This window comes from Heteronotia binoei, chromosome 21, assembly GCF_032191835.1.
Source record: "Heteronotia binoei isolate CCM8104 ecotype False Entrance Well chromosome 21, APGP_CSIRO_Hbin_v1, whole genome shotgun sequence".
NCBI lineage: Eukaryota > Metazoa > Chordata > Lepidosauria > Squamata > Gekkonidae > Heteronotia > Heteronotia binoei.
This window is the reverse complement of record NC_083243.1, coordinates 175639189-175665570: the sequence shown is the minus strand read 5'-3', so window position 1 is coordinate 175665570 and position 26382 is coordinate 175639189. Positions and strand designations below refer to the sequence as shown.

The 26382-nt window shown below is 43.6% G+C and overlaps 1 protein-coding gene across 1 annotated transcript; it reads left to right on the top strand.

Moving 5' to 3' along the window:
* Nucleotides 1–26382, top strand: LOC132588971 (rac GTPase-activating protein 1-like). Its single transcript, XM_060261469.1, has 16 exons — nt 1–698; nt 3918–4120; nt 6829–6965; nt 9650–9722; nt 11538–11576; nt 12809–12886; nt 13946–14057; nt 15020–15198; nt 15494–15649; nt 16578–16673; nt 19024–19225; nt 20076–20181; nt 20953–21085; nt 24395–24506; nt 24650–24770; nt 25252–26382. Exons 1-16 carry the CDS (start codon nt 626–628, stop codon nt 25301–25303), a joined length of 1872 nt encoding a protein of 623 aa, XP_060117452.1. The 5' UTR covers nt 1–625; the 3' UTR covers nt 25304–26382.

Sequence of the window (26382 nt, the reverse complement as noted above, 5' to 3'; positions counted from 1 at the left end):
GGGAATGTCTGCGCGGGCCGGAGCACTTCGCAGGACGGTAGTGGGCGGGCCTTTGCCGCCCTCTCGGCCCCTCTTCCAACAGAGGCCCAAGGGGTTGAAGGCTTTTTCTAGGGAAGGTGGAGCTTGCCGTGCAGGGGGTGGTTCAATACCCGAAAGCGTGTTCGCTCGGACGGAGGAATGCGCTATGCCTGAATGAGTTGCATGTCTCAAAGCATGTCCAGGCTGGCTGGTTCTGCAAGCTGAGGAGGGGGTTTCCTGGAAGAAGCAAGCAGAACGTCTCCTTTTCTCAAGGGGGTTTTCGTCTTTTTTTTTTTCCCCCCCGACGGCTTTTCTGCCGAGTATGATTTCTGCAGAAGTACTTCTTCTACCTAGGCATCTTAGCCTTTGTCTCCCAAGTATCCAATCCAGTCCTTCGCTTTTGGAAGCCCCTAAGTTACAGAAACGGAGGGCTTGAGGCTGGCTGGGTTAAAATCTCTCCTCCTTTCGCGCGTTTTAAAGGGGACTGGAGCCCTTAGCGATGCCTAAAGACGGGACTGTTCTGGAAGCTTGGCGCTGTTGAGCTTTACCTCGAGTTGCGAATGACTGAGCTCAAAACGCCATTGTTTCCTTCAGTATCTTTAGCAGGATGAGTCGTTTGGCCACTCAGCTGATGAATCAACTTCTTCAGTTCATAGAATTCAACAGCTCTATGGAACTAGGTGGGTTTGAGGGAAGGCCCTTTTGTCTTTTCTTCCTCTCCCTCCTCCTCCTGTCTTTTGGACTTGTTTCCTAAGGTGGCTTTAAGGTGTAGCAGCTCTTCTGTGCTCTCCCTGAACTGTTGATCTATCTAGACCTGCTCAATTTTGGGACTTTATATCTTTAAAGTACTGGTAAATCCCACTTCCACAGTTCCCCTTGCTGTATGTGGGGGGGGGGGGCGGGATGGTTACATGCAGATTGTATTGTGTCCCATTTCTCAAGAAGTTAGCCAGCCTCCCAACCTCTTAGCTGTCTGTTCAGCTGAATGCTTGGATACTTTCTGCTCACAGAATTCAACAGCTCTATCGAACTAGGTGGGTTTGAGGGAAGGCCCTTTAGCCATCACATTTCAAGGGACTGAACACTTTTTAAACGCCTTCCTTCCATAGGAAATAATGAAGGATAGGGGCACCTTCTTTTGGGGCACATAGAATTGGACACTCTGGTCCAATCTTTTTGAAACTTGGAGGGTATTTTGGGGGGAGGCACCAGATCAGCAGGCTCTTTGACATGCCACCTATGATTCTTCTAAGCACCATTCTCTAACGTGGCATCCACCTTGTTTCAGGAAAGCGGGCAAGGCCCAGCTGTGGTTGGTAGTTGGTTTCCACCTTGTTGCAGATGCCACGGAAGGTACAAGAAGGCTGCAAGCCTTCCTGAGGCGAAGGGATGCTAAGGATGGAAGTAAATGTGGCTCTGTTGGTTGGAGGTGATTGCAAATGTAGCTCTCCACAACCTGTGGAGCAAGTATCACTGACTGATGAGTTAAACCACTGTACTTCAGCTATACTGTTTTACAGGTAAAGTGTGTTTTTTGGCACTCACAGTGCACATGTACTTTCCTTCTCCCCCATAAGCCCCATACCACTGCAGCATTTCTGGTGGCCCGCTTCAAATATATGTTAACCCTGCATTTAAAAAAAAAAAAAAATAACACTTCTGTGTGTTGAACCAAACCACTGGTCCTTTGGGCTGAGTACTGTCTATTCAGAGTGGCGTCATCTCTCCAGGGTCTCAGGCAGAGAAGAGTCTGTTCCAGAACCTGCCCCCTAAGATCCTTTTAACTGAAGATTGAACTGGGGACCCTCTGAGGGAGACTGGTTATCTAAATTGGTGGGATAGTCCTTGTAGACCACTGTCCTCCAGGGCTACTGTTGGCCGGAAGCAAGCAGCATCACTGACCAGGTCTAAGCCAAGTGGCTTTTGCGGCACTGGTTCAGAGTGCCAGTGGGCTGCTGGGCTGGCTCCTGGGCTATTTTAATTTCCTTGGATGCCCCAGGACCCTCTGTATACAGGGCATGTGTGCAACCGCTACTGCTTACTACTTGCTGAGACTTCTAATGAAGATATCTTCCTGAGATTTTGAAGAAGCTACCAGAAGGTAAAACTGTGATCTGTATTGTGATTCGTTAAAAATCTGGTTAGTTTCAGTGACTTTCTAATCTGTTTTGTGCCTTTGTTTCTGGAGGTATTTTACAGTTAGTGGACATGCAGGAAGTCCATAAGGTCTTAACCATTGAGTGATGATTACAAGAAATAAATGGGGCAGAAAAGGGAATTAAACACAATTACACGAGTGCGTTTTGCATGAGTGCCTCTTTTTAAACTTGTGTGAAGCATAGTTCTCTATTCCCAGATGGGTAGGTCTGGGCTACATGTTGAGGGTAATGAGTTGGCATACGCAGGGCTAAGCCCAACACAGAAGATGGCTTTCCAGGGTAAAGACTGTGGTTCCACAGAGGCAGTCAAGTTTTGAACTTCTGGACATGGTGACTACAAAGTGGCAATGTTTTAGATGGATGTGGTTTGGCTCCAAGATCCAAGAGTTCCATAAAGACAATCCAGTCCTTATGAGTTTAATTTAGCTACTTTGGACTTAATTTTGGCTACTCTGCCTGTTGGTCTGTGTTAACTTGTTTAAAGGACTCTACCTGTGTTTAAAATGAAATATTCCATTAATCTGGGGGAACCAGAGGCTCAGTGCAACTTCAGCTATAGTCAACCCCAGAGGGAATAATAGCAGGAAATACTGAAAAAGATAAACCTACACCCTCATTCACTCCATCCTCCAAATATGTTTGTTTGAAAGGCCAAGTCTTAAATCTTCCATCCTGGCCTTGTAAAAAGGCAGGAAATGGAATGGGAAGAATCTGAGTTCCCTGGTGACAGGAGGCAACCCAGTGAGGAAATCTCTGAAGAAGCTGAGAATCATAACAGTACCTGTGGTTCCTCAAGCCCTAACAGCAATGTGGTATGAATTCCGCATTTCAATTGCGCCAGGTGGGACGGTGGCTCAGTGTTAGAACATCTGCTTGGGAAGCAGAAGGTCCCAGGTTCAATTCCTGGCATCTCCAAAAAAGGGTCCAGGCAAATAGGTGTGAAAAACCTCAGCTTGACTCCCTGGAAAGCTGCTTCCAATCAGGGGAGGAATGGTGGCTCAGTGGCAGAGCATCTGCTTGGGAAGCAGAAGGTCCCAGGTTCAATCCCTGGCATCTCCAAAGAAAGGGTCCAGGCAAATAGGTGTGAAAAACCTCAGCTTGAGACCCTGGAGAGCCACTGCCAGTCTGAGAAGACAATACTGACTTTGATGGACCAAGGGTCTGATTCAGTATAAGGCAGCTTCATATGTTCATATGTTGATGCAGAACAGGCATACAGCATACATGCATCCAGAAGGACAGCTGTATAAATGACCTGAGCACCATCATTTGGTAGCTCTGGAATGTGGAGCTTTCTCACTGGTATGCTGGATTCAGGGCTGGTATATCAGCACCTCTGTTTAGTAGCTTGCTATGTAGATTTGGTGAACTAGACAACTTGTTCCGCTTTTTCATAAAGGGAAGTTTTATAGAACCGAGTACTTGTATCAGAATTTGGATCCAGCAAAACTTGGCAAACTTCAGTCTCATAAAGTATTTCCTGTGGGGGAGGCAGATTCAAGGACTGAGAGCCCGAAGCTGAGAGAATCCCTGGTGGGGAATGGGATGGGGTCAAGAACAGCCCCCATTGCAAGCTTGATACAAACAGCTTCCAAACTGGTTGACAAACATTTTGTTGAGCTGCTATTGGGTACCTCCAAAGTTATATATTTACAAAGGGTCCACATACAGCTAAGTTTTTTCCTTACCACCATAGAGACTCCCTTGCCTTCCTATCCTGTTTGTATTTCTCCACCCTAGACTACCTCCAGATTGCCCGATGTCTTGAAGGAATGCGCCAGCGATGCTGCCGACTGGACCATGATTTACAGAGAGCAAGAGACTGTTTGCGCCGTTCAGAGTCCGAACGTTCAGTGCTGGAGGTGAAGCTGAAACATGCCCGCAACCAGGTGGAAGTGGAGATGAAGAAAAGACATCGAGCAGAAGCAGAGCTAGAGACACAGGTTCTTCTGGGGAGGGATGGGTGGCCATGGAAGGAGGATGAGCGGTGTGTTGCTGAATGCTGCCTTTCCTATCTCTGCTCTTAGGGATACTGGGGACTGGTGATATTCCTGTGCCAGGTATGGGATGAGAAGGAAGGGGAATGTGATATAAGTGCTCTGGTACTAGTGTTTCTCCTGTTTCTGCTCATGCATCATAGATCTCATCGTCTATATCCTGTGGGGTGCTTGATTTTTTTAGAAGAAGAAGAAGATACTGGATTTATATCCTGCCCTCCACTCTGAAGAGTCTCAAGGCGGCTCACAATCTCCTTTCCCTTCCTCCCCTACAACAGACACCCTGTGAGGTGGGTGGGGCTGAGAGGGCTCTCACAGCAGCTGCCCTTTCAAGGACAGAGGCTCAGAGCTGCCTACAATCTCCTTTATCTCCCTCCCCCACCACAGACACCCTGTGAGGTGGGTGGGGCTGGAGAGGGCTCTCACAGCAGCTGCCCTTTCAAGGACAACCTCTGCCAGAGCTATGGCTGACCCGAGGCCATTCTAGCAGGTGCAAGTGGAGGAGTGGGGAATCAAACCCAGTTCTCCCAGATAAGAGTCCGCACACTTAACCACTACACCAAACTGGCTCTTTTAAAAAATAAAGCATGTTCCTACTTCCATATCTGAGCATTTAAAGCAGAGTTCCCAATGAGGTGCCTGCCAGTACTTCCCCAGGGCCTGCTTAGATTTTCAGAAAGTGGGCAAGGCCACTGTAATGGCCACACTCTCACACTGCTCTCTCCAGCCTCTTTCCTGCTCAGCTACAGTGTAAATGTACATTGCAGCTCAGCTGAGACATTGCAAAAGCCCTTTGAAAGGGGAGTGGAAGCAGATAGAAATAAAAAATTATTATTATTATTATTATAGTTCAGAGCTTAGCTAGGCCAATTTGTGGGTGATGCTCAGCTCAGCCCTTCTCCCCAGACTGGCTGTGAGAAGAGCCCCTATGTGGACAAGGTACTGCAGCGACCTCACAGTTTCCCTGGTGAGCCAGAAATCTGAGGTTTTCATTGTCTCTGGTTTATAGCAAGAAAAATATAAGAGGTATGCAAGCTATGCCTGGATTGGGCATGACATTTTGTGGATGTTCCCCAAAACAGCAGGTGTATCACACTGTCCATACAAGAAAAATACCTATGTCAATAGAAGCAGTCATGTTTTATTTTTTTAAAGGCAAGAGCTCACAGGGCAGGACTGGTATGAAGGTGCCACATATGTTTTCATGCTTAATCAGTGATGCATGAGCAAAAGAAAAGAAATCCCTTCAAAAATAAAAATGAAACATTTCTGAGAACAACTATAGTGTGTGGTGTATAAGGGACCAAGCTATAACACAGGACATCCTGGGTTTTACAACAACAACAACAATTTTTATTTGTATCCCGCCCTCCCCGCCGGAGCAGGCTCAGGGCGGCTAACAACATTATTTCATACATTAGTCATACAATCAATAAAACTACATTGACAATTTAATTAAAATTCTAATTAAAATCTGAAATTAATAAATTAATAAAATATATACTGATGCTATGATTACGTTTACATTTATGATGGCGAGTTCTTTAGCAGTTCCCTCTTAATCGGTGAAGGCCAACCGGAAGAGGGTAGTCTTGCAGGCCCTGCGGAATTGTTCAAGGTCCCGCAGGGCCCGCATTTCCTCTGGAAGTTGGTTCCACAGGCGTGGAGCCATGGTAGAGAAAGCTCGGTTGCAGGTGCTTTGCAACTTCACCTCTTTCGGCCCGGGAATGATCAGCAGGTTTTTCCCAGCTGACCTCAGTGCTCTCTGGGGTTCATACGGGTTTTAGTCTTGCCTAAAACCTCTGGGTTTTAGTCTTGCCTCCGCCATGAACTAACCAGAGATCTTAAACAAGTCATTCTGGGCATCTGCAACGGTGAGGGAATACTAATGTGACGATTACAGCAACATTCTGTGCTAATATTACAGAATGTAAAATATTATAAACCTTTGTGGTTTTGAAGTATGAAATACAGCATCTTCAGTGGATACCAGAGTATAAGACACTAAATGTTTATTTACCTACATCACCCACGGCTGCCCTTTCTTACTGAGACTCATGGGAAATTACAACATATAGAAAACAATTCAGAAAGTACAGAACGTCCATTAACCATACTGAGGACTAGGGTTACAGAGAATTGGGACACCATGCAAAAAGAGAGCTACGTAAGGCCATACCAGAAGCAGTGCTGAGAGTGGATTGCAAAGGCACAGAGTGGTGCAGTAAAAGCAATGTGAGACAGACTATAATACTGTTCCCTTTTATAAGCTGCCTCCAGGACTATAACATTATACTGCAGTTTTGAACCCTGTATAAAAGTGTCATCCTGAACATTTAAATTACCACAAATTGTTTAATTTATTCAGATCATATTGTTTGTTTTGTAACACTTCTGAACAAAAATTTGGGTATCTTAAAGTTGTGAGTGATTGTTCCCCAGTCCCACAGCCCATTCATTCGTTATTTTAGTTTTCACTCTGCATTGAGTTGGGACACTGAGTGTTCCCCGCCCCTCCAGAAAAACCCGAAACACACCCACACAGATGAAGGATCCTGATATCATCTGAACCTTGTAAAGGTTGGAGGAGTCCATGAGAGGGCACTCCTTGTTCCATATCTAACAGTTTTTTACTTTGTTCCTTGCCCTCTCAGGAACGCAAGCTGCAGCTTATCTATGACTACCTGATGGCAGATCCACAGATCAATCCTTTCAGTGAAGACCAGCGCTCAGTCCTTGCAGCTTTTGATGGGCGATGTTTACGTCGCAGCACTCTGCAGCCTGGCAAGCAGTGAGTGCCCAGGGGATCAGGGGGTTAAACTGTATTACAGTCCTATCTAGAGAAAATGAATGGGCCTGCATCTTGGACTCCAGTCCTCTTGGTCCTCTGCACTCACTATCCTGAGCACTATTGAACTCAGACCTTTGCTCCAACACCAACTTTCTCTTGCAATGCAAGCATCCCGCTATTTATTTTATTTATTCCCTGCCTGGGAGCCCAAAGCAGCTTAACATCTTCTCCTCCATGTTATCATCCCAAGAGTCCTGTGAAGTAGGTTAAGCTAAGAGTATGTGACTGATTCAGGGTCATCCAGCAAGCTTCCATAACAGAGTGAAGATTTGAACTTGGGTCTCCCAGAACCTAGCTCAACATTCTAACCACTCCATCACACTGGTATTTATAGCCCATCTTTATCCCTAATGGGGACCCAAAGTGGCCTGCATAGTTCTATCAACCTAGTGAGCGGCAAGAAGCTACGGTGGTAATGTTAGTGTGTTTGAATAAGACAGCCCTGGCAACTTATGGCTTATAAACTTTATTTACAAATATATAAGTAGATCACTGGCAGTGAAAAAGAGGTACCCTTACAGGACAGCAGATCTGCTGTCCCACAGCAGACAAACTGACTGAGCTCCTGTACCCCAACGGTGCTTCATATTCAGCTTGGTTCACAGCTTGTTCTGTGTCTGCTTCTGTGAGGGTCAAACTAAGACCGTTCCTGCAAAAGTGCTTGTGCTGCTGTCAACCTCCACAGTTATTCACAGCTAGTGATTAATTCCCTGCTTGTTTATGCACAGCAAAGTTTTTACCTGCATCTTCCTTCCTTTTCTCCCACGTCTTTTGAATCCTGCATTTGCCAGAAGCTTTTCATTGTATGCCTCTGAAATCGTGACTTTAAGTGGGGAATTTCTCCATTCATGCCTATGCTTATTTGCATAAGTTACATCACAACTGCTCCTTTTTTCCATGCCCACCACTCCCACCCAGCCACCAATGCCATCACATCACCATGGGAATTCCTCCTTTGAAACAGGGGTGGGGATCAGTCACAGTATTATGTAATAAATGCAAACAAGGGCAATGTACGTTACATTGCAGTGTAAAGAAATCTGTGTGGTGCATCTTCTAGCTTCAGAAATTATTTTACAACAACATTCCCCTCTGCTGAAGGTTGCTCTTGAGCACAATCTCATAATTTTTTTTTTGTCCCTGAAATTTCATAGTGTTGTGGATGCTACACAAACACATTGGAAGTATGACTCCCAGTCTAGAAAGGTTTGCTTTTTGGAAGTTTTTGAAACTTGGCATTGCAACACAAACACTCATGCATTTTAAAAAATTGAGTCATTTGGGAGGGACTAACAGGAGTGATGAGAAGGAGGAGTGGCAAGGAACCTTGCTAGCAATGGAAGTGTGGAAGACATGATAAGCAGTAAGCAAAAAGAACTAATGCAGAATCAGTGATTCAGATCCAGTGCTCTTTGATGTGCCAGAATGAGAAGCTAGTACCAGATGCAGAAATGGTCTTAATGTGTCCCTGAGAATTTCCAGTTTCATGTCCCCAGGCATTTTTCTTCCCACATAGCAACAGAGTAGAGGCCCAGTGCTGATCAATAAAATCTCTCTTCCCCAGTCCCACCCCCCACCCACCCCCAAAAAAATAAAACAACCCACCATGAAGCTTGGAGTTTCTATTGGCCCCGTTTGGACAAAGATATTATTGGGGCCTTATGGTGAAGGAAAGTGACATTTATGGCTGCTCCGTAAGTTAACTATGCAATCCTAAACAGAGTTTCGCCCTTTTAAGTCCACTGACGTCCATGAGCTTAGAAGAGTGTAACTGTTTAGGAGATTGCACTGTCAGCAAATGAGATGAGTCTTGTGCTAGTCGTCAGTCAACTCTTGGACAATCCAGTGTTCAAAATGCTGCAATCTCAACCCTGGAATATACTGGAGCTCTTCAGTGAGCTTGGTGACTCGAACTGTTATGTACAAATATAGCAGCTTTTGCTTCCATTCTTTGGTCTGGAAAATGAAGTGTGTTGGAGTAGGACAGACTTCGATTGTGTCAGGTTCTCTGCACATAAACCACTTCAAGTAGGAGAGCCAGCAAATTATATTTCTATTGTTCACATAATAATTTCACATGCTTCAGTTCTGCTGCACATACAGTATGGTGTGTCTGTGCTATAGAACTGCCTGTGTAGGCATGTGCACACAGCAAAATAAGACATGATTATCACAGGATGTGATTTGTGCCTATCATGCTTGGTTTTGACTTTCAAATGTTTTTCAGTTTTTGGCATGCTTGAAATCCCTGCATCTTCCTTCCTTGAAATCCCTCCACCTACCTACCTACCTACCTACCTACCTACCTTCCTTCCTTCCTTCCTTCCTTCCTTCCTTCCTTCCTTCCTTCCTTCCTTCCTTCCTTCCTTCCTTCCTTCCTTCCTTCCTTCCTTCCTAATTTGATTACAGTCACTCATGCCTTCTTAGAGCTTATTTCTCAAAGAAATATATAAACTAGTGATTGCCTGTTTCCTTACTGCTATCAGAGCTACTTGAGAATCTTGGAAAATGGAGAAATTAACAAATGGGAAATGCAATAGTGGGTATTTGAAGATGTTCCTGACTTACCTAAACTGATATCCCTTATGTTTCCCCCTTTGCCCTGACCTGCTGTTCTCTGGTAGGCTGTCTACAGTGGAAGAACTTGGCAACTCAGTCGTATCTGACATCAGCTTTGACCACTCGGATGATGAAGTGGTAAGCTGCAGCCCCCTTCCTAGGTTACTCATGAGAAAACAGAAGGGTTAAAGTATGGACAGGCTCTTGCCACTTACAGTGCCTTAGTCAAGATTTCACGCTGGGAATGAACTATGCCAGATATCCAGATGGTGGTGTTTTAAGATTTTTGCAGAAACTGGAATACTTATCAAGAGTGGATTAAATGTTGTGAAAGGATGAGCTATGTTAAGAAAAAGAAAGTATTATTTTCCCTTGACCAAACACAGCTCCCTGTACCTCTGAAAAGCCAGTATAACATTTTAATAGTGAGTACATTTAAAAGCATCCCCAGTATGATTAATATAAATCTGTACCAGACCAAGCTCTGAAAGAACCAGTTTTGCATCTTCTGGGTATAAGTCATTGAATCACAAAGGCTGTTTATTTTAGCAGCCAGCAGCCTTGCATTCAGCAGCATCAAGATGTGAGCTTTGTATCCTTGGAGCTGGGAGGAAGGTGGAATCTGAATTGGCTAGAGCTCCCACTTCCATTCATGCAAGCAATCTTCCCTGCTCCCACCTTTTTTCCCAAACCTTTTACACTGCTGACTGAAGCAACAAGAAAGCCAAGAGTCTGCAGAAAACCAATGGAATCTGAGAAGCTAAAATACCCCACACACATTCATACCAGGCTGAAATCCAGCTAGACCTCTAATTACTTCCCCCAGGCATTGAAGCTATTAAAATACCAATTCTGCATTATATGGATGCCGAATGATATGAATCTAATGCAAATGTGACACAATAGGCAGTGAACCACTATCCAGCTTTTCCTCTCTTAAACTTAAAATCAATTGGCCAGAATCTCCTCCAAGGGGAAGGGGAGATAGGAATGGAGGAGGGGGGAATGACCCTTGAGCATATCATTCCTGGCCTGTGGGGGTAGGATTGGGGAGATGGACTGCCTTGTATTAGGGTTCCCCCTTGCGGACTGCTCCTGGAAACAAACTTGTACATTCTGTGCAGTTGTAACTTCTACTGCACTCCATTCTTGAAGTATGGAGCATATATAAGAATATAGTTTTAAAATATATATGAACTTCCTTGAAACAAAACAGATGCTGATACTTTGTTCAAAGCCAGTTTGCTTTTTCTCTGCCCTCCCCCTTCTCACCTGGCTTTATAACCTTTCTAAAATATACTCAGGCTTTGGTTATACTTTTAGAATAAGTATATAAGTGGGATGAATAACAATATTTGAAAGAGTGGCAGACTAAGTCTTTTCTGGGAAGGCTTTTCAGAAAGGAAAGTGAGAGCAATAGGAAGCTTCTAGTAATACAATCGCAAACCTTGCATAGATCTATGTGAGGGGACTAAAACAATCATTCTCCTATTTTCTTAGTGTATTTTCATAGTGTATATGAACAGATCATATACACTACACACAGTAGTAAAGCTCACAGACCTGTTCCCTTCCTTGAAACATGTTCTGTGTTTGGTCAAGGGAAAATAATATTTTCTTTTCCTTAACATATCTCATCCTTTCACAACATTTAATCCACTCTTGATAAGTATGCCAGCCCATCAAATTGTCTTCTCTATATATCCTTACCACTTAAGTTTTTAATTGCCCTGTCTAGATTTCTGCATAGCCATTCAGAGATAGTAGCATTGGTATAATCTGCTTTTAGTATTGGTGGGCTGCTGCCTTCTGCAAAACTTCCAGCAAATACCTATACAGAGCAAGTTGTAAGGGTGGGGCGGGGATATACTCAAGGAAGAGATTGACTACTGGATAGTGTGTGCTGTATGGCTGATCCTAACCCCACTTCTCTTTATTTGCTTATTCTTTCAGGATCTAGCTAAGATAAAAGCTGCTAAAGGCAGCAGAAGGGTAAGTGAAAAGGACATTCAGATCTACTTAAAACCTACAGTTGGAGAGGAACAATGAAACTTATGGAAACTTCCTTTGTTCTGCCTTCAAATCTCTGGAAGTTTTTGTCTGTATCGTTGATTTTGCATGATCAATATTCTGTGGGCGGGAGGTGAACAGAAGAGATGGTTGACTGCAAGACCCTTTTCAGATGATATCTTGGTTGTCCCCCATAAGGTTACTTTTGGGATCGAAACAAAACCAGTCCATGAGCAGCTGGGGTTGGGGTTGTACTCTTTTTGTGGCTATAATGAAGGGGCTAATTTTTCCCTGGTGTCCACACAGACTGCAGAAGCAGGGAGAATTATTCTTCCTTTACATTATTTAAAGTCCACCTTTTCTTAACGAAGGCGTATTACACAATGTAAGTGACTGCAAGCGGTAGGATGAGACATCTAATCAGCAGAGTAACAGGAATGGGATTGCAGATATCCAAGCAAAGCATAAGTATGAACTGGGAGATGCTAAATAAGCAAATAGTATTACAGAAGCAGAAATACAATGGACTGAGAACAAGATGATGCGTACAGCAACAGATCATATACACTACACACAGTAGTAAAGTTCACAGACCTGTTCCCTTCCTTGAAACATGTTCTGAACCATTCTGTTACAATACAGCCTTATCACCTTTATAAAGCTGCCCCCCTGAAAAAGTTCTCTCTATCCTACACTGTGTAGGGATATACTTTTGTGATCGTGAGGTTTAGGGATATCAAAAAGAGAACATCTGTTTGTTGTACAAAAAATAAAAAAAAAAATAAGAACCCTCTTCACAACATCCCTTTCTGTGCTGAAAAACATTTTTTAAATTGATGTTCAGAGTTTTGAAAGGTATTCTATTTTTTTGTTGTTGTTTTTATGCAACCACAAGGGGTCACTGCTCTCAGGATCCCCAGTTTTTAGGCTTATGGAAACCCACATCCCTGAACCTTGAAACAATTTCCTCCCTTAGTCTGTGGGTCTCCATGTACACAGGAAATGAAGAGGAACACTGGCATTCTAAATTTTGGACTCAAGTTGAAATTCCACAGGAGACTGTAGGAACAAAACCCCTCAGATTAAAGCTGGGACAAATCCTGATAAGGATGCAACTGGAGCAATCCATTCATCCCTAGTGCAGAGAACCACCCCCTGCCCCAAACTAAGTGGAACCAGCCTTATTTTGCTATTGAAATAATTTCCTTTTCTAGCGCTCCTCTCTGGCACCCCTGATCCAACCAGTGATTGCACCCAAGCGTGCACGGCCATCTGTAACTCCTGCTCCTAATGTGAGTATATGGCAATGTTCTACAGTGAGAAGAACATGACACAGAACATTTATCTTTGACTGCATTGGAGTGAAACTCATTCTAAGAGGTATTGCAGGGTATGGATATATGTGTGTACAATAAATCTCACAAACTGATGGAATAGGAAAGTGGAACAGAATGTGCATAAGTGTGAAGCAGTGGTGTTGTCTATGACATTGACACCTCGTTGAGTATCTGGCAGGGTTCTAGAACTGCACAACTTATTTCTACCATTTAAAGAAGTCCACATGAAAAGAGGTCTCTGCATAGCTGAAATGGTAGGAGGAGAGGCAAACACAGGCTGGCATGGCTGGAGAAAGATCTGGAAGGTCCTGACATACCACGAGATTATGAGGCAGCTTTTTGACTTGGAGATAACCTTCCATATAAGCATATGTTCATTGCAAGTGGGACACTGATGCCCATTTCCATTTATTTTTATTTATATATTTTTAATTTATGGGTTTTATATCCCGCCAAGGCAGGCTCAAGGTTTGAGGTGGTTATTTATTGACTGATTTGGATTTATATCCCACCCTTCCCGCTGAAGCAGACTCAGGGCGGCTTGAGGTGGTTATGTAACTTTGTGCCCCCCCCCTCCAATACCTGAATGAGGCCTGCTTGGATTCAGAATGATTTTGGCAAATTCATGTGGGAAAAGTTCATCAGTAGTTGAATGTGACCCCTATGTTGAGGTAGTATACGGTACCTCTGAAGGCCAGTTGCTGCAGGGAAGTAGGACTTGGCCTATGCCACCTTTGCCTATGGACTTTGCAGAGGCATCCAGTCAGCCATGGTGGGCCGTTGGTCTAATCCAGCAAGGCATGGCCTATATTCTGGCATCTTCAGATTTGTGTCTTTAAAACAAAGAGTATTCTGTCCAGTTGGTGAATGGAACAAAGGAGAGGACATCTTTCTTCAAACTACAAAGAGCACTCTGTTAACATTTCCTTGTACTCCTGTATAGTAGTCCAGGTTTCAAATCTGAATAAGTGTGGTTGTCACCTCTTTATCCTCCTGTCCTTAAAATCTTGGCAGGCAAATGAGCTGGCTTTGAGATCTGGAGCTCTTGTTGAAAACAGCTTGCCACCTTTTGGGGTGGTGCCACGTCGTCGATCCCAGCAGAATCATCGCATCTCCACAATTACAGGTAGCCCTTCCCTTTCAGTTTGGCCCCTCGCTTTGGTGGGAATGGCCAGTACGGGACATGGAGGACAGCTGGTTAGGCAGCAGTACTGGAATGCCACCGTAAGCTTTCAAAGCTCTCCCCCTATACATGTTGGACTATATTTGTTGTAATCCACCCTGAGCCCGTCTTCGGGATAGGGAGGAATAGAAATTAACAAAAATGAATAAATAAAATGTAGAGAAAAGTTGTGATGCTAGTGCTGCTTGGCTTAGGTCAACTTTGCCATCTACTTAGAAGAAAGCCCTCCTTAATTATAAGTAGTTGCTAAGTGGTGCAGGAAAGGCACTCTGTGTGTAAGAGATAGCTGTTTATATCTTTATTTAAAGACAGGCCTTAACCAACAATATTAGGGAATAGGTGGATAGGATTAGCAGTTGAAGGATGGGACTGCAAAACCGGGTTCAGCTAAACTTCCAATGAACTCCCTCCACCCCTGTTAAAACCACTAAGACCTGGAGAGCAGGTCCTAAGCAGACCTGGAGATATGAATGATAATTTCAGAAGGATCCTGAGGTGTAAGGAGTGTAGTTTTATAAGGAGTTTCTTCTTCTTCTGAGCATCCTTGGAGGTAAGCCCTTGGGGTATGTTGCTTTGAGTTCATTCCCCCGCTCTGTCACTGTCTGGACACTTAGATGTTACTATAGTCCCAAATCCTGCACTATGGGAAAAGATTAGACTTCTGTGCCATCCTGGCCAAAACTCCTGGGCATTCCTGCACATAAGAAGCAACTGTGCTCTTCTCCATTAGCTCCTGAATTCACAGAATTTTAGCCTCTAAGGAGAAACTGCAGTTTGAGATAAGCAGACAGACTAGTTCTGGGATTTAACAATGCGTGCAGGGAATTGTCATTTTAGAATGGTGGAAAATAGTCTCTGTGTTTGTTCATGTTTCTAGTGCTGAGAGTGGCTCTTCTCATCCATAGAATTCACTACAGTTTGGGGCAGCAATGATGAGTCAATTGGATATAGCAGTCGGGCTGAGAGTAAAGCCATTGGTACTGATGTTGGAGCTGGGGGGAAGGATGCTCAAGGCTGCTTCACCTCTACTCCTTCTTCTCCACGAGAAGCACCACCACTCCAACATCACTTCACCTCCAAGACAGTAAGTAAGACTTGGGAGAACAGGCCTGTTGAAACCACTATGGTATTGTCCTATCTCCTAGTCTCCTCTCAGCAGCTGGGGACAACCCTACAAGTGTTATGCAGGAAGGAAGGCTGGTTTCTCTAGATTGTCTGCAAACTGAAGAGATACTGTCTACAATATATTGCAAAGTAGGTAGATAGCAGCGTCATTGCACATGAGCTCAGGCAAAATACAGAACTGGCCAGGGGACAGTGATTTAGTTGTTCTTTTTGCTTTGCTTACCTGCCCTTCTCTCTCTCCTTTCCTGCCCAAGATCATCTGTCTAGAGTCATGTGCAGTTTGCAAATCCCGCCTGCGCTTTGGGAGAGTGGCACTTAAATGTCGACCCTGTCAACGTGTAGTGCACCCTGAGTGTAAAGAACGCTGCCCATTTCTCTGTATGCCAGGTGCTCGCCCAAGAATCAAAGAGGTGAGTGTGGGAGGATGAGAAAAATGGTCTCCATAGGCAAGAACCCACACCAAATGCATTTTGGCACAAAGCCTTCCTTAGTGGTAAAATTCAAACTAAGTCCTCAATTAATTTAACAAAGATATACATAAAAATGATCATACACAGAATGAACCTGAAATGAGGGGGGGAGGGGGAGAAATAATTATCGATATGTCTGTTCAGGAATGAGATAATTTAAATATTTTGAAATATATGGAAATAGGATAACTACCTTACTCACTGAGGTGTCATTGCATCACATTTTCTCCACTCCCATATTTCCCATATATTCTGTGGTGGACTACTATGGTGTATCTGAGCACTCCACTGGAGCTTTGAGCATTGCAGATTGGGCCTAAGAAGGTAAATATTGTACCTTCTAGGTTTTTAAGATTTTTTTTTCACTTAGTTTCGTATCTTCTTTCTAAAATAATTAGGAGCCTTTTTAATTTTCAGTTGTTTAGTCACATGTTTTATGTGTATTTTAGATCCTTGGGCAAATGAAATATTTACATCTTGATGAGTTGCCCATGTTGCATCTCAAGAATATTTGACACCACTTTCTCCATGGGGGAACATCTCATTTGTCTTTATATGGTACTTATATGCTGAACCATTGGACTGTTATTTTTAAATGATATTTTAGCACTTTTGATTGTATTAAACTATATATGATATTTTGTACATTTGCACTACATGCATAATTATGTTTTACTTTCCGTTTCTTTGTTTCAACTTTTTGGGTTACCTGTTTCACCCCCTTTTTTTGTTGCATTGGCAGGATGAGAACCTGGGGAGGAGGTTTTGTCCTGGGAAAATAGCAGCTGTGTTGACATTTTGTGTAGGACAGCTGTGCCTAAGATGTTTCTCCAAACAATATTGTATCTTCTCTTTTCTTGTTTTGTAGGGCATATTGGCTGATTTTGCACCCAGTGCACCCCCCATGGTGCCCCCACTAGTGGTTCAGTGTGTTGGTCAAGTGGAAAGTCGTGGTCTGCAAGAGGTGAATGGAGGGGGGGGGGACTTAAGATCTCTGGACAGTGGGCTAAGTGGGCTACCTTTCTGCTATGATGCCTTTCTCAGCTTTTCAGCTGAACTTAATTCCCTTTCAGTTTTACTCTTCCATTCCTTCTTGTGCTTTATCCAGTTGTTTACTGTGGATAGTTACTCAAAGCTTATACTGTTTGCTCACTCCTCTTGCCTACTTGGATTTCTGGATCCAGATGTGCAACACATGCAGCTCCCTTACCTTCATGTTTCTTTTTCCCACTTGCATCCAGACTACATGTCACATCTGTTATATTTTTGTCCACAGTGTCTTCCCTTTCTTCTCTTCTTTTAATCTTTTGACTCTACATCTTATTGTTGTTCTTATGCTCTCTTCTATGCTCCAGTGCATCTGATGAAGTGAGCTCTGACTCATGAAGCTGATGCTGAATTAAACGCCATTCGTGTCTGCCACTGGGCATTTGTGTGTGTGTTGCTCTTCACTGGCCATCACTGTTTGTTTATCCTGTAAGTCAGGGGTGGCAAAACTTGCTTAATGTAAGAGCCACATAGAATAAACGGCAGATGTTTGAGAACTGAAAGACATGCACATTAGATGTTTGAGAGCTGAAGGAAGGAAGGCAAATAGATGGGGAGAGGGGAGAGGTGGAAAGAAAGCAACTTTAAATGCATTCTCCAAACCACCGGCTGGCTTGACTTAGAGAAGTGATTTAAAGAGACAGATGCCTTCTCCAAGCCAGCTGTTGGAGCGGTTGGAGCTTTGAGAGGCACATAGTATGTGTGAAAGAGCCACATGTGGCTTCCAAGCCACAGTTTGGCCACCCCTCCTATAAGCCTCTTCTTGCACCCAAGATTCCTCAGGTGATCCTGATTTCTTCCCATCCATCTCCTTGGGTTTGCTTTATGTGTCCTTGGCATTTTGCCTGCACTAATTCTCACATTAATCTTCGTGTTTCATCAGCTTTCATTTGCCCTCAGTCATCTGTTCTGGCCTCTTCCCATATCTTTATATATGTTCTTTTGTTAGTCTTTTAAAGTGTATCTTTTAAAAAAAAAATACTTCCATGCCCTCAAATTTTGGTTTACACTTCCTTACATATAGTTTCCATGGCTTTGACCCGGAATTAGATTTTATCAGTGGCCTCCTTCCTGAGGCTATATGCCAGACCTTTACCCCTTAGAAAAGCCTAAAAACCTGGTTATTTCATATGGGGGTTATTTGCCGCTAGTTATAGTACTTCTGTTTATGTAAGTTGTGCAAGGATCAGGCTTCAGTTGTATGACTATGGGGTGAAATGTTTTCATTTTCTAACAATTTATTTTGAATTGTAGAGACAGTTAGTTTTGCTTGCTGCCCTGAGCTGCTGGTTATAGTTATACATGAATGTTTTAATTCATGAAGATTATAGCATGGGGTTTAATAATTTGTGGTGCTTTATAAAGAATGGATAACAAGAAGGGGATTAACAAGGACTCACTGTTGGCTCCTAGTGTCCCCTTCATGTGTCTTCTCTTTCCTTCGCACTGACTCTCCTTCATAGCTCCTGTGGACACTATTTTCTGTTGCTACAGCAACCCAAAATGGTGTCCAGACTCTGGGGGAAGGGGTTATATCTGTAATATTACTATTGTAGAGGTTCTTAACCCCCTCCAAACACACCCTGTTCTTTCTTTTTTTAAAAACTAAACTGAATTTTTGTGTGAGCCTGAGACTGTCAGTGGTAGCCATCAATCTTCAATTTTGACATATTTATTTCCTTCCCTGTTTCCCCTCCCCAGAATTAAACCAAAACAAATGTTATTCCTATTTGGTCCTTGAATCTGTTAAACCTCATTACGCTGAATGATGATTTATTGCTCACCCTCTAGCTATATGTATGGACTGGTAATTTTCATTTCTATGTATCTGAGGAAGTATGCATGCACATGAAAAGCTTATGCCTTGAATAAAACTTTGTTGGTCTTAAAGATGCCTCTGGACTCAAACTTTATTTAACAAACAAAGACTGTGTATTACACGCTAAATAAAGATTTTGTGCCTTTCAAATACAGTATAGCCCTTTTCTGCACACAACTGCAGGAAACCGTTTCAAGTGGCCTTTCCACACCAATTTTGCTGCTTCAGACTGCTGCTTGAAGCTGCTATTGGCTCTGTTGTGGAAATTATGTGTAGCTACGTAAGTAACGTTATTTTTGCAATGGAAGTCATAGCTGCTTTTCTCATACACCAAGCAAATCCCTGGTGCCCAATGACCTCATGGTTAATCTATGTAATGGTATTGTGCTGAGCCAGGAATGCAGATTGAAGTCCAGACCTAGTGGTAACTCCTTCTCTTGTCAAACAGGTGGGGTTATACCGAATATCTGGTGCAGAGCCTATTGTACGTGAATGGAAAAACAAACTGCTTCATTCCAAAGGAGCAGTTCCCTCACTGGACCAAGTGGCAGATGTGCATGTGATCTGTGGCATTCTCAAGGACTTTTTGAGGAGCCTGAAGGAACCACTTGTTACTTTCTACCTGCACTCTGCTTTTCTGCATGCTGCAGGTATGTTTGGGCAGGGCAGAAGGAGGGAATTGCCTGTTCCAAGATGGATTCTGTGTAGTGTGTTCTCCACATTGTCTAGCTGTAGTTTCTAGGGCAGCCTAGAATTGCTGCTTAAAAATGAAGAAAGGGGCTGAGTTACTCTTGAAACTGGTTGGTTGCTTGGAGACCTCTTTTTAACTTTATGTGAAAGTGGGAAAACTTAAATACTGACATTTAAAGCGGTCTGGGACCAACATACCTGAGGGACCGCCTTTCCCCATATACGCCCCTGAGGTCGTTGAGATCGGCTACACAGCACCTCCTGGCCCTAAGGACGTCCGACTTGCCTCATCCAGGGCCAGGGCCTTTTCAGCTCTGGCCCCTGCCTGGTGGAATCAGCTCCCTGTGGAGATCCGGGTCCTACCTAAATTACTGCCATTTCGTAGGGCCTGCAAGACGGAGTTGTTCCTCCAGGCCTATGGTTGAGGCAGCGGGCGTCCTATTATTCTATCATTTGGCCTCCCTTGTGGTGGCATCATGCTTATTACAGTGCGACTGGTTATTGATATGCTGTGCCCTGTCCGCCGGTGGTGCGTTTTATTTATTGTTTTACTGTTAATTTTAAATTGGTGTTTTAACTTTGATATGTAGGTTTTTATTGCTATTTTTAATGTTGTGATCCGCCTTAGGCCCATTTATGGGAAAAGGCGGAATATAAGCCTATTAAATAATAATAATAGTTAAGACGCTACGACTTAATGCGTTGGAACAATGCTTAGAGGGATGCTGGTGTCAATTGCCTAAATTCTGACATCTGTGAGTGGTCTACAGGCGTCCCCAAGGACCTATATCTCCCTTTTCTCCCAACCAGATATCCCAGATGAAACTGCCCGCCACACTGCTCTCTGCCATGTTGTGGTGAAGCTGCCTCCGGCCAATAGAGATACACTGGCTTTTCTCATGCTCCACTTGCATAGGTGAGGAGGGTATTGATGAGAATAAGCACAGACTTGAAGGGGGAAGCAAGAACAATATGATATTATGAACAACACCCAGTTACTTCTGCCTTGCCGGAAGTGTCATTTGCATTCTCAGGACACTTATCTGTAATAGATACGTCTGTGGTGGCATAAAGTTTCCTGTATATTTTGCCTATCACTCTGGTTGCTTTGTTGTGCATTTTTCCCATTTAAGGCACCTACGCGGCTTAATTATCATTTTTTAGTGTCTCACACACACACACACACACATGTTCTTCTGGTTTAAAAGAAGTATTTGATTAATCTGCTCTTACCCAAGATAGTCAGTGCTCATCATAGCTGACTAATTGGCCGTTGCCAAAGTGTTGGCTGTTGTGGGTTCTTCCCTCTTCTGCATAGCAGTCCTGACCGTGCAGTTTTTCTGTGCTTTGCTTCTTTCCTTTATTTTTCCTTTCGTGGACTCTCCGCAACTGTTTGGAAACCTATTGCTATACTCGGGTTACCTGCAATTGCAAAGAGGCAACTTCAGTTTCAAAGGCACACAAATCATGGAAATCCATTCCATGATTAGGGGATAAGAAAGACTACGAGGAGGAGGTTCTGGTCCTTAGAGCCAAGAGTGTCTCTTAGGTGGGCTTGGATGTATACAGCATGTATCATAGCTGCTGCTGTAGCATAGCTGGATCAAGTGGAACAGATGTCGGGTTGATGCTGTGACACTTTCTGGACTCCATGGATCCATCTCTCATTCTTCTTTTTTCCCCTTAGGGTCATAGAGAGCCCGAAGTGTCGAATGGACCAACATAGCTTGGCACGTATCTTTGGGCCAACTCTAGTTGGGCATAGTATCCCCAACCCAACCCCAGTCACCATCATGGAGGACACACCCCGCCAAAGCCAGGTAATGGATGTGACATGCGTGTGGGTGAATCTTTGGAGTCCAGAGACCACCCAGTGCTCATTCTGCACAGGAAGAGAAATCCAGCCTTTTCCCTTGTAGGGTGTACCTGTTGGGTGCATTCCTGCAGCCGTGACTTCAGACTTTCCGTTTTTTATTATTATGATCCAAGACCAGCGGTCAAGAATATCAACAATACATAATACACATTGGGTGCATAAAAGCGATATTCTGCTCAGAAAATGTGCCATCAATAGTAATAATAACATTATTCAAATACTAGAGCATGTTCTTCTGCCTTGTTGAGCAGGCCAGAGTGCAGAATCTTGCTACTTTAAGGATAGTTTTGTTAAAGCGGTCAGCAAGAAGTGAAGTACAAAAATGATTTGATCTACCTGGATGTTTGGACAGAATTGGGGTGTTCCAAATGTCCTGGTAAAATCGGCAATGTAAGAGTTCAGTTGTTTCCACCATTCCAGACTAACATGGACAAGACACATTGTACATATGGGATATGTGCATATCTCCCTTCAAGAAGGGCAGATGGGGCAATATAACAGGCCAGAGTGAAAGCTCAGTGGTGTTTGGGGAATTCTAATGTATACAGGTAATTTGATGGAACAAAATTTTTGTTATAGTTTCCCACGGAGCAGAGTGGGCCTGTGATCTGTCGATTTGAAGAGTGGTGTCCCATAGTCTCTGTCTGATTAGTGCTTTGGCTTCTGAGTACCCAAGATGCAGTAAGGCTATGCAGAAGACCAAATAGTTGTAATTTGTCCTCTATGGCTCTCACCCATCTAAGTGAAAATTGTCTGAGAGGATTAATGAAGTTAATCCAGGGCAGCGGGGGAGGTTCAACTTGAGCCAGAAGCATATAGCTTGGAACCAGACACATACTTCAAGTGAAACCATCTCTGCTTCTAGCTTAAGCAGAGGAGATACAAACAAACACTGTGATATGCTGGCTAGCGCATTTGGCAAAACTTTTATCAAGAATGTTACAAATCTTTTGTCACATTATAAAGAAGTAGAACCTTACAATATTATAAAGAGAGAAGTCCATCCAATGAGCACCTGGATAGAGACTCATTTAGTCTAAGTCTTCCACAGGAGTATTCCTATTTACTTCCAAGTTATCAGCCTCTTGTTACAATTCAATGTGTGTACTGGGAGCAAGCCAGTCCTTAACTTAAACAGATGGAAAAGCCTTCTGGGTTTGGCTGGCAAAATGCTCCCCACAGTCTCTTTATTTCCTTCAAATAAAGGAGCAAGCCAGTTCTGAAACTCGACTTTAACAGATGTAAAAGCCTTCTGAACTTTAAATTCCAGCAAAATTCAGAAGCCTTTTGGATCTGCTAAAGAAGAGTTTCAGAACTGGCTTACGCCTAAATTAATTACTTGTGTTTAAAAAAAAAGAGCATTTTGCCAGCAAAAGAGTATTTTGCCACCTAAATTCAGAAGGCTTTTGTATCTGGGTAGGAAAGAGGTTCAGGACAGGTTTGCTCCATATAAATTTAAACACTTAAGTGGCACTGAGAGGATGCTAATTTTGAAGAAAATAAAGAGGTTGCTGAGAGCATTTATAATAAGGAAGCAAGTATGCATTCTTGCTTCACATCAGTTCTCCCTCTAAGCTGTGGAGTCTTGTGAGCAAAAATTCTACTTTGTGAGCTACTGGCATTAAAGTAAAGAACTACTGCATAAATTAGTATGCTCTGGAGCCATTTTTTCTTGTTAAGACAAAAATGTGTGAGCCAGAGGCTAAAAAACCTATGAGCTAGCTCACCCTAACTGAGCTTAGAGGGAACACCGCTTCACTGCAGGGAGGGACGGTGGCTCAGTGGTAGAGCATCTGCTTGGTAAGCAGAAGGTCCCAGGTTCAATCCCCGGCATCTCCAAAAAAGGGTCCAGGCAAAGAGGTGTGAAAAACCTCAGCTTGAGACCCTGGAGAGCCGCTGCCAGTCTGAGTAGACAGTACTGACTTTGATAGACCAAGGGTCTGATTCAGTATAAGGCAGCTTCATATGTTCATACCCCTTCTGATTGGAACCATGTGGGACAGATGATCTTGTTGGTTACATCTCACCAACAAATAGTTGTTCTCATGTAATGTGCATGTAAGTCTATTGTGGAAGCTTCTAGTTTTACCCACAATCTGTAGTGTGAGATACTATTGAATGCTATCTTATAATCAACAAAGGCTGTGTACAGTGCCCTGTGTGGCTGGCAGTACGCTTCTCCACCCGACGATGCAGAATCAGGCACTGATCCACTATGGAGCAGACTCTTCTTAAACCAGCTTGTTCCTCTGCTAAGGACTGGTGCCCACCATTCAGTATCCATTTTGATAAGTTCCAGAGGGATCAGATCACTCCCTGGGGGCCTTCCCCAACCTTAGCGGGACTTCTGCAGCCAAGTCTGGAGGCCAGGGTGGGAAGTTTTCTGTATTAATAGGTAGAGGGGACATCTGATTGGGCTCTGCAGCAGAGTGCAGAAAAACAGGTCTTCCAGGTGTTTTGTGGATATCTCACAGGAAGGTTTTGGGCCACCTGAAACAGTTCTCCTGAAGATCACAGCATCTTTGGATTTGGAGTCCTGGGTAAGTTGCAGCCAGGCCATTTTTAGTCCTTATGTCTTTTTCTTTTTAATTAGTTTGTTCTATTGTTTTTAATATGTATAAGTCAAAAGGAATTGTACAGATATTCTGTGACTTGTATTGAGTAAACTTGACTATTAATTCATTGTTTGCTGACAAACATTATTGATTGGATCGTGGTTGAGTGAGGTATCTTACTCTTGGGCGCTTTAGGGTGGGTTTGCTTCAAATTGTTCTGTGTACTTATTTTTGAAAGCACCTTTGTTTGATGTGCCTTTTGGACTGAAAAAATCATGTGAATGTATATAGAAAAAAATCTGAAATGTTCAGGATGTCTCAATACAGTTGTGTGTGTGTGTTCAAGTGCAAGTACAATATACCTGACTTCCTTTTATGGAATGAAATCTCAAAGCAGTAATGGAGCTGCAATGAGGAACAGAGCCCCTATGTCAGCACTGCACATGTGAGCTGGTGTTCTTTTGGCAACGCCGGTAGAGGTCTGTTTCAGATCTTGGTCTGAGAGTGTGCCAAAATATAATTTTAGTGATATTATGTGCCGTTATGGTGGGGGATTATACTAAAAACCTCTTTCTGAGGTGGTGGGTACAGAAACTCATCTGTGAAACATAAGCAAGAACCAACAGAGGGTCTGAGTGAAGCTGGGGCTGGTAGAACATAAGACAGGAAGCAGACGGTTTGTTCCCATTTTCCCACAGGTGGTTGCCCAGCTTTTAGCACTGCCATGTGAATTTTGGAAAGGTTTTGTGCGAGAGGAGCAGGTGAACCTGGTGCCGTCAGTGCATCAGGCCAGTGTGGTGAATGAGCAAGGCAAGTCAAATTGGGGGAGCAGGAGGTAAAGAAAAAAGGGTGGGGAGAGCTTTACCAGTGTCTGGCTTGGGTGATCTTCCAAAGGGCAACTGTGAAGGGAAGAGGACCTAATAATCTCTTTAACCTTCCTTCCTTTCTTACAGAGCAGTTGTTCCATCCTTCTGCACCCCCAGAAGTAAACTCCATCCAGATGAGCCCAGCCCCAGGAAGTGGCTGCCTCCCCAATAAGCTACGTGACTGTATTGGTACCACCTTCCCACCTTTGTGAGTGATGCAGGGAGAAGTTGGCAAAAAAAGAGGATGCATTATAAAGGGATGATGGAAGTGGCACATAGCATAGAATTGGGAAGGATTGTAAAATTCTGCATTGGGGCCGTGTGTATCCATGTACGTACCTGCTCAGTCTCTGTGAGGATACTATGTGCTGTCTGCTGGAAGGTTTTCTGACCTCTCTGCTGTAGGAACTGTTGCCAGGGAGGGAGGGGGGGAGAGAGAGAGATGATAGATAGATGATTGATAGATGATAGATGGATGATAGATGGATGATAGATAGATAGATAGATAGATAGATAGATAGATAGATAGATAGATAGATAGATAGATAGATAGATAGATAGATAGATAGATAGATAGATAGATAGATAGATAGATAGATAGATAGATAGATAGATAGATAGATATGTGTCTGTAGAGGTTATGTCTGGTCTTGGATCCAACTTTTCTCTTTTTCCCCCTTTCCCATCAGGCATGTCCCTTGCACTAAGAAGACTGCCAAATTCTTCCCTCCTCCGACATAAAAGACTGTTCCAGATGACAACCTCCTTGCACCAACTTCCTTGGCCTCGTTGCTAAGCCCAGGCTGAGGTCCTGCAGATCATGATACGACGCTTTACCTTGTCTCTTGTCCCAGTGGTGGCTGATACCACATTCCTGAGTGTCACCACAACCCCTTCCACTCACCACAATTTGAGATTCTCAGAAGAGAGAAATCTTTGCATTTCCATGGTGCTAGTGCCTTGATGAGACAAGAAAACCCAGGCCTGTTGTTTGGATATTTGCTTCCGCAGCTGTGGAGCAGCAGCTTTATGCATACGGGTAGAAACTGGTCTGATGAACAAAAATGATTCTTTCTTATGTGGTGGAGTTTCAGTGATGGCGTACAGCAACAAGTCACTCCATGCAGCAGTTGACCGATGGGACTGAGGAAGGCTACTGGAGAACCAACTACTTTTGCACCCTCCAACTTTTGTTTGGTTTCAGGAGGCAAAAGCTGTTAATTTAGGGGCATGACAGTGTTCGGGGAAACATAACAAAGTGTTGCAGCTCCCCGAAACACTTCCTCTGTGGTCCAGGGGGAGCCTCCAGCGCCAGCACAGGATGGGACACAGGGGCCTGCAAGAAGGAGGGGGAACGGGCACAAATCACCTTCACCATTACCAGTAGCAGGAAATGACTGTTGGATACGACTGATATTGCAGCTCCACTGGCAGGGGAAATATTTTGAAGAGGAAATAATGCTTTGTCTCTGTCCATGCTGCTAGTTGGATCATTTACTCGTTTTATTTTATATGGTAGCTTCCCTTTGAGCAATATGCCAAAGCAGGAACCTTAGCAGTGTCGGCTAGCGTCAGAGGTTAGCACTACCCTGGCTTAACTTTGCCATTGCTACAATTCCTGTGTGAATCTAAGAACTACTCCATTTGTGTTACGGGGGTCAACATATTCCTTATGTATTTGGTGTCTTGCTAACACTCAGTGTGGCTATTATAACAGGATATGTCTTAACTGCACCGAGGTTACAGGGCTTAACTATGCTAGTGAATGTATCCCTGGTGAAATCTATGAATAAACATTGGGAAGAGATCCCCTAATTGTA